Source organism: Panulirus ornatus, chromosome 66, assembly GCF_036320965.1.
Source record: "Panulirus ornatus isolate Po-2019 chromosome 66, ASM3632096v1, whole genome shotgun sequence".
Classification (NCBI taxonomy): domain Eukaryota; kingdom Metazoa; phylum Arthropoda; class Malacostraca; order Decapoda; family Palinuridae; genus Panulirus; species Panulirus ornatus.
The window spans coordinates 14,123,767-14,138,277 of NC_092289.1; the positions used below are offsets into that span (position 1 = coordinate 14,123,767).

Genomic DNA, 14,511 nt, shown 5'->3' on the forward strand with positions numbered 1-14,511 from the left:
ACCATCATCTCATTCGCAAGTGACTAAAAGCCTCAAATCTATCAAATCCAGAAGAAATAGAAATGACCTTTAACCTCAAATATGTGTCATCTGCAAAAATATCTCTCCTTACACTACCATCATCTCATTCCCAAGTGACTGAAAGCCTCGCAAAAAGCATCATAGGATATCCCTCTGAGGGAAACCCTGGATTAGAAGATGTAGGATATTTACTTGCGTGGGCGTAAACCGTAAATCCATTTCTGGTCACGGAGGAATCCGTGCTGAAACGTATCTTCAGGAACCTCCCGCTCGAGGTGAAATGACGCCATTGGCCGCGCAGACACAGTGTCTCATTCAGGAGCCAGTTCCTCGTCCCTTCCACACCTGCCAAAATACACCTGCAGACTTCAGAAGGATTGTCACAGTTAAACATGGCTGTATTTGTTATGTTGTCACAGTTAAGCGTGGCTGTACTTGTTATGTTGTCACAGTTAAACGTGGCTGTACTTGTTACGTTGTCACAGTTAAACATGGCTGTATTTGTTATGTTGTCACAATTAAGCGTGGCTGTACTTGTTATGTTGTCACAGTTAAACGTTGCTATACTTATTATGTTGTCACAGTTAAGCGTGGCTGTACCTGTTATGTTGTCACATTGAGGTATGAGTCTTAACCCTACCTGTTAGGTTGTTTCAACAAGCGGCTAGATTTAACTCTACCTTTTCTCTCAGCGAGATAATAGCAATTCAGCTCGGGGAGGTGAAAACAGCAGAGCTTCTTGACAAGAAGTCAAAGGGGGGGGGAAATGCACAGGGTATCTAACAATCTTCCTACAGTCGAAGAGTGACAGAGTAAGTCCCTTAGTGTCTTGAAGAAGCCAAACCCTAACTGTGATTGGACACCCATCGTCCCAGATCTCACCGTCGTAAACCATGATGCGATCATAGTGGCAGTCGTAACTCTCCTCTAGATCATAGGTCACGTAGATCTTCACTCTCTCGTGCGGCGGCGCCTGCAAGATCCATTCGCAGTCGAGGTTGTTGGCGTAGCCTGGATACCCAGGGTTATTGAACGAGGTAAGTGTGCTGTTCAGATCTATCTGGAAGGAGCAGCTGTTGGTGTCTGGAAAGAAGAAGAAGTAGTTTCATGACCATCAATCCTTTATAACGAAACAGGCCAGACGGAACAGTTCATCCTGCTCCATTCTGAGCTACGATTCACCCGCCTGAGTAATCTACCTTGTTGAAGGGAAACATAGCAAAATTGCAAGGTACACAAGATAAGGTCCCCAGAACATTCGTTGGCTGCATTGCAAACATAAAAACTCAACACCAGAACAATGAAACAAAATCATTTCCCATTTACTCTCGCTTCAAAATGCTTGGAATCCAATTTTTCGCAAAACACACCAGAACCAACCACAAACTCCTAAGCAAAAATGACAAAACCACCTCTGCTTCATACGTCAGCAATCTGACCTAAAAAATTCCCCCCACCCTATGCCTTCCCCAAGCAAATGTGATGCTAACTAAGCATATACACTGAGTAATGACTGGACAGTCATTAAAAAAACCATTCCTCCTATGCAGTCTTAAACGCTACCCCGCCAGACACACACCCATCGGAAACTTAACTCCTCAGTCATGAACGTGCGACACTTTCTCCTTCGTGTTCTGGATAAACCATCCATCTCTACGATACTATAGACACAGGTTTAACATGTTGTGGGACCCATCATACCCACGATGCATCTTTCACACTGAAAACACTGAACTTTGACTTCTTAACTGTCTTGCACACACATCACCCAGATGTACACCACATCATCACTATACTCCTTGATCTCTGGTTCCACCTGGTGGTCGTGACAAGCATCCTCTAAGCTGTCAAAGCACTATGAAATGGTTCCCTTGAGTAGATAGTATATACATAGATTACGCCAAGAGCAGTTTCTACGTGAAAGCAAGATTGAGGGGATAAAGGCTTAATAGGAGAGGGGGAATAGCCCTATATAAAGCTGGTCCAGTGGAAAAGTTTATGTAACTGCTACATGAGAAGGCAACTGAGCATCCAGAAGGTTTTGATCAATGCTTTTACTTTTCTAGATTTCCATAATAATCATAGGTTGTTTCATATCATACCCAGCTGCGTCTGGCCGGGAGTTCCCGTTGTGTCGACAGCCTCAAACTGGAATCGGAATCTGGAGCTGCCGTAGTTGTGCTGGGAGCCGTGAAGGACAACGAGGACCGTGCTGCCAGACGACACCAGTGGTTCAGGCGGTGGCACGTGCCCACATAAACTTCCTAACCTTGGCGAGACCTCAGCTGAAGGTCCATTGTAAAACTGAAAAAGGAAAAAAAACTTCAGTTAGATTGAGAAGTTTGACCATTCCCAGAAAGACGTATGCTTGACATACATACATACATACAACACCATTGGAACAGTAGCTCACCCTTAACAGAATGTCTGTATCTCCATAAACATCTTCAGTCACTCTTTTTAACCCCAGACAGACGCGAATCCAGTTCACAAACCTTCAGTCACCTTGAATGGACAGACTCTCTCTCTCTCTCTCTCTCTCTCTCTCTCTCTCTCTCTCTCTCTCTCTCTCTCTCTCTCTCTCTCTCTCTCTGAACAAAACGCCTGCCCTTCTAGGCTACACATGCGACACAGACCTTCACTCCCCTATACCAATAATATCGACACAAAAGCAAGACGCAAACCCAGTTTCCACAAAATACTAACTGGTACTATATTTGGACAAGACAAAGAATCCCTTAACATCCTCTATGAACAATTCATCTGTTCCACTCTACATTATGCCTCGCCTGTCTGGTCTTCCTGTTTCTCAAGCACAACAAAACTGCAAACCGCACAAAAACAGAACACTCAGAACAACCACCGGCTGCTTAGCAACCACAAATACTCATGACTTACACAGTCAAAGATCCTCCCAGTGCAATCCCATTTCAACGTACTTGGCACTCACTTCTGTGCGACATCACCTGACCACCTCCCTCCCCCATCCTACCCAAACCATTCCATGATCAAACACCAAAGTCCAAGTAGAAATGAAATGACCGCTGTATATATATATATATATATATATATATATATATATATATATATATATATATATATATATATATATATATATATATATATATATATCTTTTTTTCTTTCAAACTATTCGATATTTCCCGCGTTAGCGAGGTAGCGTTAAGAACAGAGAACTGGGCCTTTGAGGGAATATCCTCACCTGGCCCCCTTCTCTGTTCCTTCTTTTGGAAAATTAAAAAAAATAATGAGAGGGAGGATTTCCAGCCCCCCGCTCCCTCCCCTTTTAGTCGCCTTCTACGACACGCAGGGAATACGTGGGAAGTATTCTTTCTCCCCTATCCCCAGGGATATATATATATATATATATATATATATATATATATATATATATATATATATATATATATATATATATATATATATATATATATATATATGTTGTTGAAATGCACAGATAATTGTCTGTTTAATTAGATTCTTTCTGAATCTTTCAAGTTGTCTAGTATCTCTTTTCACATAGGCGTCTGTGTCTTGTTCACGGCGTAGCATTCATGTAGATTCACTAAATTCTTCTCGCTTGATGGGTGGTTTTACTCCTGTGGGTTTCACCGAGCCATCTTGTAGGATTAGAATAAGTCTCCTGGACAATGTAAAGGTTATACTTCCCATATAGGTCATGTTATAAGAAATCTCTACTCCTTTCTCTCTTACAGAATAGAGTCGAAACCCTCCGGGTAATATACCTTAAATCTTAATGCCATGATGAGTGCGTCTATCTAGCTCTTGTGGGCTTGCCCTAGTCGCCGGAGGACTTACAGAGCAAGGCTGGGGAGAAAAACTGAAGTATCATGCAAAAGGAACAGCTTACCACTAGCGAAGCTACGCAGTCAGTACTGAAGGGATTTCCCTGAACATCCAAGTCAAGGATCCGTATGGAGACGTACTTTCCTCTCGGCACCCTGATGAGCCACCTCACGTCCTCGTTCCTCATGAACCTGACCGGGTACATTGGAGACACCACCTCTCCGCTTGTTCCATAGATCTCGCTCCCAAACACTGCAGGGAGGTAAGAGTACTTGAGCACACTGAGTGCAAACGACATTTGGTTATAATTAAACTTGACCATCTCAGCTCTCTCATTGATTTGTCTGATCATAAGCTCATTATTAGTTGTGTTGTGAGGTTTTCCTTTTTCACTAAAGTACCCATAAATGAAACCATCACACATCTAAGGAGGAAGGAATAGCCCGATCTCAGCCCCTGACTTGCCTCTGCCCATAAAGATTTTTATTGACTTAGTTAAGCTTCGTGTTTCGAATAATGTTTTCCAAGATGACGAAGGAACATTTTTATAGACAGAAATTTGGTCTTGCCATGGGAAACCCTTTTAGTTCTATTCTTAGTCATTCATTTATGAAATATCTTGAGACTGAAAGTCTAACTTCAATCAATAATCATCCGAAAGTCTGGTTTAGATGTCCTTGTGGCCATCCTCCCTAAGACTGTGATGTTTTCTATACTGATTCAAATAACATCCACCCCACTATCAAATTTATGATGGAATTGGAAAAAGTAGGCAAACTGCCCTTTTTTTAGATGTGTGGACAGATAGAGAATCTGATCATCTATCCTTTAGAATCTACAGGAAGCCTACCCACTGTGAGAGATATATTTCGTTATTTCTCAGTACATGATTCCTTCTATGAAATTGTCTGTAGTTATGTCTATGTTTTTAAGAGCACTACGGATATGTGATCCCATAGGCCTGGTAGATGAATGTAGTCATATAAGACGTATCTTTAAGCAGTTATATCATCCCAACTGGTCTGTGAACAAAGCTAACTGGAAAGCTGGGGAGACATTTTACGCTTTTTGTAACAAAAATGTGACAAATAAGGAGGTCTAAATGTTTAGTGTTGCCCTATTTCCACAACTTGGCTAATCTAAGACATGTTCTAAAATGAAGTGTTTGCAATATTGCTTTCCAGTACAATAACACCATCAGTAAGACCTTAATAAATAGTAGGCCAAATCATGTAACAATTGGGAGTGTTTACGCCGTCAGATGCCAGGCATGTAAATGTTTATGTACGCCAGACTGGTAAAACTGTAACGGAGAGGTGTTATTGGCACCGTCATGCAGTACGCAGGGATGACCACAAAAATGCGATCGCTAAACATTACCATGAAAATGATCATCCCATAGATCTTGAAAATCCCGTTATTCTACACCCCTCTGCTGATTATGCCACACACAACGTCATTGAATCTGTCTTAATTGCTAGTACTAAGGACTTTGATCTGGTTAATGCTAGGATGGGCTTTAAAATTGCCTGGGAGTCCCCAGGCAATTTTAAAGCCCATCCTAACATTAACCAAGTCATTATGAGAGAATTGACAAGACACGAAAACACTAAAAAAAGGTTGTCCAAGATACACCCAGCTACCCAGGTCAACCCCCGCCACGTGACCCCCCCTTGATCACTCTCCCTTACAACAGTTCCTGCCAGACAAAGCGGACAGTGGTTGGTCTGTACAGATTGGTGTTGGACGGCGGGATATACAGATCGGTACTGGATAGCGGGACTCAAGTGTGATGTTGGGATTTAGACGACATTGTTAAGCACTGGCACCTGATGAGGTGGATTGTCTTCAAGAAACATGTCGTGCCACATGCATAGAAAAATCACATGTTGAATGGAATCATATGAGCCATATTTGAGACACTTACAAAGGCTGTAGGAGGCTAGGAATCCCCGGCCGACAGAACTTGAGTCGTCGGAGCGGAACCTGAGCCAGAGGGAGTGGTGGGCTACGATGGACGGCGGCAGCGGGTCGCTTAGCGAAGAACAGTTATGCAGAAGCAGGCGACCTGTGGGGTCCTTCTCGTGCACCTCCACGTAGTCCAGGTTGCAGTTGTCGGAGTTCTCGAGGTCGAACACCTCGAAGTTCAGCTGTACCCGGTTGCCTGTTGAGAGGAAAAGGGAAGGAGGGAGGGAGATTATACGAGGCATCAGAGTGTCAGAAGACTCACTAGGAACGCGTCTTCCTTAGGGTCGGTGTCAAACTTTCCCGTTTAGCATTGACCACAGCTGGATTGCTTCCAAGTGGGGGATGTATTATTAGAGTCTCAACATCTAAAGAACATTTAAGTGCATGGCAACTGAAAGACGCCAAATTCCATTGCACACACACACACACACACACACACACAACACACACACACACACATATACACATATACACACAAGCACGAGCCTCTGTGGTTTAATGGTTAGAGTTGCTGTCCATAGATAAGACCGGGCCAGCCCGGGGTTGGACTTAAATGGGTTTGAATCCTGGGAGAGGCAGTCGGCCTACACTCAACCTGGCGCTGGTCGATGAATGGGATACCTGGGTTAGACATAGGATATGTGTGTGTGTGTGTGTGTGTGTGTGTGTGTGTGTGTGTGTGTGTGTGTGTGTGTGTGTGTGTACATGTGCAATTATACACAGGAGTAAAGACAAGAGACATATACACAAGACGGGGTAGCACGTGTCAAAGCTCACAACACACAAACAGTCACCATATGCAAACATCCTGAAGACATTCTTGGGACGTACCTGGTCCAGCGATGATGCTCCACTCACAGTCTGCCTCATTTGGGTAAGGCTCTGGGTAGTGTGGGCTGGCCAGCTCTCCCATCACTGAGGTCAGGTCGCCCCCACACGCTGAGGTCATCACGCTATACACAGCCCTAAGAAAAAAAAACCAGAGATGGTGCAGGTCATACCAAAGCTACTAGGCAAGTTGAATGAGTTTTGGTGTGACAGACGGCGTAGCTAGAGCCGATCACAATGGTCTAGGTGGGATGGGACATAGGGAAATAGAACCGAGCAACGTTCACAGACTCGGCTTGATATACGGTCTCAATAGGGACAGGCACCTTCTTCAGCTGGTGGGACATAGACGAGCGAAGACTATAACTAGGAGTGGGACATAGACGAGTAGAAACTATAGCTGGGGTGGGTGGGACACAGACGAGCAAAGATCAAAGCCGAAAGCCCGGGACATAGAGTGTACCGAGAGCGAAGTATAATGATGTCAGTTCTTATAACCACTCGATAGGTTACCAATACCAGTGGACAGGTTACCAGTAACTAGATAGAGATCTTCTGGGAATCTGTTTACTTCACATTTGGTCTTGTCCCACGACTCATGATGAATAACCCTACCCATGAATATGTCCAGGATGCCCATCTGAGACGATGAATAATTGATCTATGATTATGCCTCGCATGGTTTATTCACGATGAGTCAAAAGATACCCGTAATTATGAGAAAATGAGTCCCTTACTCAGAATATATCTCGAGGCGAGTCAGAACGAGGCCAATGGAGCGACTCTTACCTAAAGCTGGTGTGTAATCCATATCGACTGAATAAAGTGACGGTCAGGTATTCGGAGGAGGAGAAGATGGTACGAGGTGGAGCTTCCCCACAGTAGATACCTATTGCTGGGGAGTCCAGCTGCCCACCGTCCCGAACCTTAGCTCAGGGAGGAAAGGAAAAGGTAATTAGCTTTCACGAAAATGGAAGAAAGAATGAAAGTAAGAAGAGGAATGTTTTCTTAAGGTGACATACTGTTTAAGTTCTTGGTTACACATGGGATGGATCGTCTCATTCAAGAACTGGCATGAAGATATTCTAAAAATGACTCATTATATATTTTTTTTTTTTTGCAAATGTGTGTTAATAAACCACGACATGAATGAGGCACTTGATCAGCTATGAAAGCGATACTTTTTCTGACGTCTGGTGACTTAAGTTAGCTTTTAAAGTCATCCATGAATGGACACAAGTTCCAATATTTTAGGCTTGATCTTGTGAAGGTAAAAAGAAAAAAAAACATATATATGTGATATTACTATTACAAAGACATGCAAGTGTTGCTGAAATGGCCAAATTGGCGTCAGTGCAGAGAATGTTTTGCTCTAGACTGACTGTTGGAGAATGAGAGTGCAGGTGGTGAGAGATAAGAGAGGAAGATACTCTGATAAAAAGCTCTCATGGCGACTTACCCCCAAATTCCCTGCGGTGCAGTTTGTATTGTCCCAGAAGTTTGAGTGTAAGTCGAGGTGAACTACATGCAGATGGATTCGGTTACCTGTTGAAAATAAAGGTAGGCACTTGTGTCATTCGTTCATCATCCGTGCAACCCATCATGAACTCCACCAAACCTCCTCCCCCAACCACACAGCCTCTGTGAAAGCATTGACCACCCTCCCTTAACCACTTGCCACCTGCCCTCACCAACTGTGTTACCATCACTCCTCTGCTTATTGCTTGTGTTACCACGACTCTATTACTCCACCGCTCAGCACCTGTGTTACGTGTGACACCACTGTGACTCCTTGTGTTACGAGAGTGGTACAACCAATCCCGTCCTTTAACAATCTGTGGCCATAATTACTACAACTGTCTCGTCTCTCGACACCTGTGTTGCACCAATGTTACGAGCATCTCTCTCTCCCACCTTTCACCATCTGTGTTACAACCACCACTGGGAACTCCATTTTCCCTAGCGAACTAAGACACTCATGCACACTCATATCAACGAAGGGTCGTGAACGCTTTTAGTGAGGAGACTAACCTGAAGGAGCGACGAGATGCCACGAACAGTTGAGGCCAAGGGAGTAGAGGTCCGGGTAGTGAGTCGAGACCAGCTCCCCGCTACCCTCTTGGTTCACTTGCAGGGTCGCTCCACAACCCTACGTCAACAGCAAGATGCATTTTATTCTCTCGCCCCCTCACGTCATGGCTACTTGCTTCACTACATTATAATTTTATGAGTAATCTTATAATTAAGATAACCTTACGAGACAGACAGAGGTAAGGTAGCTCTGAAGTAGAGTTTGTATAGTAGGTTATCTATGTAAGCTGCTACTGAGTACAATTTGAGCAGTGTACTTCCTGCTGAAGCGGTGTTTGTGTGGTGGCTTAAGCTGCGTAAGAGAGGATGTTATGATCTGTTTTAGCACGGCTGACTGACGTCATATCTGTGAGAAGAAATGCCTTTTTTTATGCTCCATATATCAGAGACAAAAATCATCTGTCAACCTTTTTTCTTTATGTTAGCTGAGACGGCTATATATATATATATATATATATATATATATATATATATATATATATATATAGGGGATAGGGGAGAAAGAATACTTCCCACGTATTCCCTGCGTGTCGTAGAAGGCGACTAAAAGGGAAGGGAGCGGGGGGCTGGAAATCCTCCCCTCTCATTTTTTTAATTTTCCAAAAGAAGGAACAGAGAAGGGGGCCAGGTGAGGATATTTCCTTAAAGGCCCAGTCCTCTGTTCTTAACGCTACCTCACTAATGCGGGAAATGGCGAATAGTATGAAAGAAAAAGAAAAGATATATATATATATATATATATATATATATATATATATATATATATATATATATATAGTGTGGCACACACACGCACACACACACAGGTCGCACATGGTACAATTATGCCCTTCGTTCATGTAGGTAAATGTCTGATCCTGTGTACTAGCAGCTTACCAAGGAATAGTTAGCTGAGAAACCTCTACCGCCCAGGGAGCCGTCGGCCTTCAGTCTGACGGTGAGGACGTTGGTCGAGGAGCGGAGCAGGGCAGGGGTCGGCATGGAGGCGCCACAGTGTTGCAGCAACAACGGGGCGTCCTCGTCCTCCCCGTCGAAGACCTGCACCAGGAGGACCCATCCAGAGAGAGAGAGAGAGAGGTCATTAAACGGGGACTGAACAAGAGACTGAGTGTAGTTGATACACCTATAAACTCCCTTAGTGATATTGCTTGCAATGAAAACAAAAACAAAAGGCGAATGAGAAAGAAGAGCTCACCGACAGGTAGTCATACGAGCAGTTGGTGCTGGGCTCCACATCGAAGTCACTGAAGTTCAGCACGACGACGTGCTGTGGGTTGACCCTGATGGTCCAGACGCAGTCGGAGTGAGGGTCGTAGAGATGCGGGTAGTTCGGAGAGTGGATGGAGCCCTGTGGCGCCGTGAACAACCCGCCACAACCTGTGAACACACCCGGCTTCAGTGTCTAAGTCTGTCCCATGATGATATTGCCCTGCTCCATTCTCCCTTGACCTTGCGAATACATCTGATAACGAACACCTAGTTATAATAAGCATAAGTCTTGTAACTGTTGACATACTTAATGACACCTAGTTATCATAAGCATAAGTCTTGGAGCTGTTGGCATACTTACTGTACAGATCTTTTGGTCTTTTCTTCAAACCCTGGTAGACGCCACGATAGACCAAGTCTTATGAGAAATATGTCACAAGTTTTCCATTCCTTCCCCATTGATCTAGAGACTAGTAAGAGAGAAGACCAAAATGGCTTACTATAAACAATATCAGACTGAGGACTAACCCCCATGAAGGCTGCTGTAGGAGATATTGAAGCCTTTGCCCCTGATGTTCACGTCGCTGTGGAAGGTGACGAGGGCGTTGTTACCCTGCGAGGTGACCACGACGGGCCGCGTCTGCTGGTGGCACAACGATGTCAGGAGGGGCGACGTGCTATCCTCGCCTCCATACACCTGCAGAAGGAAGAATGAACCATCGACATCAACAGGCTGATAATGTGATCACTTACGTCGATGGTGTTCGGGTAACCAACGTACAAGATGCTGTTCAAGGGGATGTCTTCATGTATGAGAAGTCTATTTTGAGAGAGGAAGTAGGAAAATGTTCGGAGGATGTCTTGGTCGAGAGGCGTGTTAGGATGTTAAGAAACTTTTGAGGCAATGGTGAGAGAGTGTGGCAAGATTGGAAGGATGGTTAGAGAATTCAGTGGATGATGGCAGAAAAGTACGAGGAAGTTGGAGGGGAAAAAAAATGGAAAACATCTGGAAAGAACATCGAAGGAAGTAAAAGTAGAGACAATGTTGAGGAAAATGTTAGGCAAGTGTCATGGAGAGTTGGGTGAGGTCATACAGCTGTTGTTGACGAGACTCTCAGAAACATTTTGGCCAAAGATGGTATGGAAGGCTCCATGGAGAAAAGCCTAAAGATAATACTAGGAAACTTATCTAGGAAAGCGTCGTGGAACATGTCAAGAAAGCGATGGGGAAAGTGAGTGTGAGGATCAGGAAAGAACCTGGAGGATGATACTGGAAAACGTTGCGAAAGCTTATTTGCAAGGGCTTCGTGGAGGCCATTTTCGGGGAGACTGTGGAAACTGTTGTGGGAGAGAGAGAGAGAGAGAGAGAGAGAGAGAGAGAGAGAGAGAGAGAGAGAGAGGTTGTAAAAGGAGTAGAAAAGAGTGGTTGTATGTAGGGTAATGATGAGGTAGGTTATACAATGTGTATGAAAATAGTTGTGGGGAAAGGTTGAGGCGAGAGTGGTTAGGATGTATTGACACAGTGGAGGACCGTGGTATTTGCTTGGCGAGAAATCATAGGTGTTAGGGAGAGTGCTTGTGGAAGATTGTGAAAGCTGTTATGAAAAGGGGCTCCATGTGTCGGGAAGTGGTTCAAAAAAAGTTGTGACGAAAGCTGTTATGGATGGTGTTATTAGGAAAGTGGTTTTTGAGGAGTGATTCTGAAAAAACTTACTAAATGTAGTTATGATGGTTAGATATTTCTGTTTTGGAGGGATCAAGTTGACGAGTTCGGTTGCGAAACAAGTCTGGGAAAGAAGTTATGGAAGATATTGGGAAAGTATTCTCTAGAAAGTATTGGGAAAGTTGATGAGAACAACGGTAAAAAGAATGAGGAGAACAGAGTCAAACAAAGAGATTCTTTACCTGAGGAGATCAGAGTCAAACAAAGAGATTCTTTGCCTGAGGAGAACAGAGTCAAACAAAGAGATTCTTTGCCTGAGGAGAACACAAAGTCAAACAAAGAGATTCTTTGCCTGAGGAGAACACAAAGTCAAACAAACAGATTCTTTACCTGAGGAGAACAGAGTCAAACAAAGAGATTACCTGAGGAGAACAGAGTCAAACAAAGAGATTCTTTACCTGAGGAGAACAGAGTCAAACAAAGAGATTCTTTACCTGAGGAGAACACAAAGTCAAAAAGATTTGTGAAATACAGTTTTGGTTGATATATTCTGGAGTCAAAAGTTCGACTCCATGCAACCATGAGGGTTGATCTCGGCAAGAAGAACAGGTCCAGGGAGACGAGTTTGTGTCATTAGTGAGGCAAAAAAAGAAGACGTAAGATGCCTTAATGTCGTCGATTAACTTAACAGTGCCGTTGAGGGGAAAAGGCAGAAAAAAGAAGCGATGATGTCGCCTTTCTTAGTTGGATGAGAGAATTATCGTGTCCAACTCCGTCAATATGTCATGTATATAATGGCGCCTGGCATCAATATACGGGGGAAAATAGTCACACAGTCCTTCATAATCTTGATCGTTTCCCCTGAACACCAGCTGCTGAATATGGGATAAAGTCAATACACACAGTTCACGTTTATGGACAAGATGACATCATTGTAGAACAGGAGTATAATAGTATCATAGTAGAATCTACAGGACGAAGAAGAAAATTATATAGATATATTATAAGCAGAAAAGAGAAAACATCGAATTATAGTTTTCAGTTTCCTATAAACCATCTACCAACGATCACCACCAAAGAAAACTGACCCTCAGCACGTCGAAGTAGCACTCGCTGGAAGCCTCTATTTCGAAGTCGTGGATCGTGATTTGCACCTTGGTCCCAGGAGGTGTGCGGATCTGCCACTCACACACGGTGTTGACTGGGTACTGATTCGGGTATCCTGGACTGACGATGTTACCCGATGGTTTGGTTAGTCTGCCGCCGCATCCTGCAAGAACAGTCGAGGATTCCAGCAACACATGAGGGAGTTAGATGAAAGACACTGGTACAGAGCTTCTGTGGTGAAGTCGAAGGTTATTAGATCATTGACTTAGAACTGATTCTCGAACGTAACGTTTGGTGTTAGTACTGGAAACCTACAAGTGAGGAAGATAGGCCATCTAGCTATCTATCTATTGACACCATAGGGCGAATTAAATGCTTGGCCTTTCAAAGGACACACATGCTGGCCTAATAGTCAAAGGAGATTATGAGTTGCAGAGCTCAGGGTTCCCTCATCCATATTGACAGACTTGACACATGTACAAGATGCTCTCTGTCTTTCTTCATTCCACTGACCATTGATGATCCACTCGAGGCGGAAGCCATTCTCCGCGACCGAGACGTCACTGACGAAGTTCACCTCGAGGATGTTCATGGCGGTGGAGGTGGCGACAGGTTGTGGCAGCTCGCGGCAGTAGTGGCCCAGGCGAGACCTGCTGGGGTCTCCCTGCTTACCCTCCCGCAGCTGACGAAGCCAGACAGGTGAAGGTTTTTATTGGCAGAATTCTACTCATGACGTGGACATCTGTCCACGTGTGTGTGTGTGTGTGTGTGTGTGTGTGTGTGTGTGTGTGTGTCTAACACAGCGATAGAAATATTCTGAATAATATTTTCATTTGTAAAATGAATGAAAAACTAAAACTTTCTTCATCATTATCGTGTCAAACCTAAAACAATATCACTTCCTTTCGAGCCGAATAGGATCTAAAGCATAGATGACGTCCAGACTATAGAACCATTGACCATCTATGACAGATACTTCACAATAGACCTCAGTGACGTTAATATCCAACATAGATGATAGATACTGTGAAGACCATCCTGCCTTGGGGTACTTCGAGAACACCAAACTCACCTCGACGTAATCATACAAGCAAAGGCCCGTCTCGCTGTCGTGAGACTCCTCCAAGACGAAGTCGCTGAAGGAGGCGTTGATGGAGTTGCCCAAAGGCACCTGTATGATCCAGGTGCAGTTGCGCCGGTGTGGGTAAGGGTTCGGGTAGTTGGGCGTGGTGATCACTCCCCGGGGTCCACGAAGGACGCGGTTGCAGTCTACAAAGAGAGGAAGGAAGAGAGAAGGAGAGAGAATGAGTCACACTTTTAAGTCTTTTGTCCGTCTGGGGAGATGTGTTGTACAGCATCCTCTTCCCCCCCGACCTCTAATGGTAAGCCAATAAAGGAAAAAACAAGTATATGGATCCATAAGAATCAACACGGTCATTGGATAAATTGCACTGGATATTTGCCAAAGTCTTAATAAACCTCAAACAGGACAGAAATGAGAATGTTTTCTGTCCCCATAATCCCCATTTGCATACACACTGTTGGCAGAGACTACCGAATCTGTACCTTCCAGTGATCGCTTTTCACATTATCTAATGTTACAGAGTGAAGGAAGACAAGGGAATATAAAGGAATTCAAACAGCTACAGACACCACTTGGTCTCTTCAATGCTGTTTGTGATAAGGGAAGACAACAGCTCATATATATATATATATATATATATATATATATATATATATATATATATATATATATATATATATATATATATATATATGTATATATATATATATATAT

At 43.7% G+C, this 14,511-nt stretch overlaps 1 protein-coding gene across 1 annotated transcript in view; it reads right to left on the reverse strand.

Moving 5' to 3' along the window:
- Positions 1–14,511, reverse strand: part of LOC139746906 (cubilin-like) — a 132,886-nt gene that overhangs the window by 18,265 nt on the left and 100,110 nt on the right. Inside the window, exons 28-42 of the mRNA XM_071658586.1 lie at positions 13,786–13,982; positions 13,227–13,395; positions 12,695–12,876; positions 10,472–10,640; positions 9,930–10,111; positions 9,611–9,772; positions 8,675–8,792; positions 8,103–8,188; positions 7,433–7,569; positions 6,647–6,780; positions 5,775–6,011; positions 3,912–4,099; positions 2,124–2,325; positions 904–1,104; positions 214–366 (exon numbers count right to left, since the gene is read on the reverse strand). Of these exons, the coding sequence (XP_071514687.1) occupies positions 214–366; positions 904–1,104; positions 2,124–2,325; positions 3,912–4,099; positions 5,775–6,011; positions 6,647–6,780; positions 7,433–7,569; positions 8,103–8,188; positions 8,675–8,792; positions 9,611–9,772; positions 9,930–10,111; positions 10,472–10,640; positions 12,695–12,876; positions 13,227–13,395; positions 13,786–13,982 (2,517 nt within the window). The remainder of the gene's footprint in view (positions 1–213; positions 367–903; positions 1,105–2,123; positions 2,326–3,911; positions 4,100–5,774; positions 6,012–6,646; positions 6,781–7,432; positions 7,570–8,102; positions 8,189–8,674; positions 8,793–9,610; positions 9,773–9,929; positions 10,112–10,471; positions 10,641–12,694; positions 12,877–13,226; positions 13,396–13,785; positions 13,983–14,511) is intronic.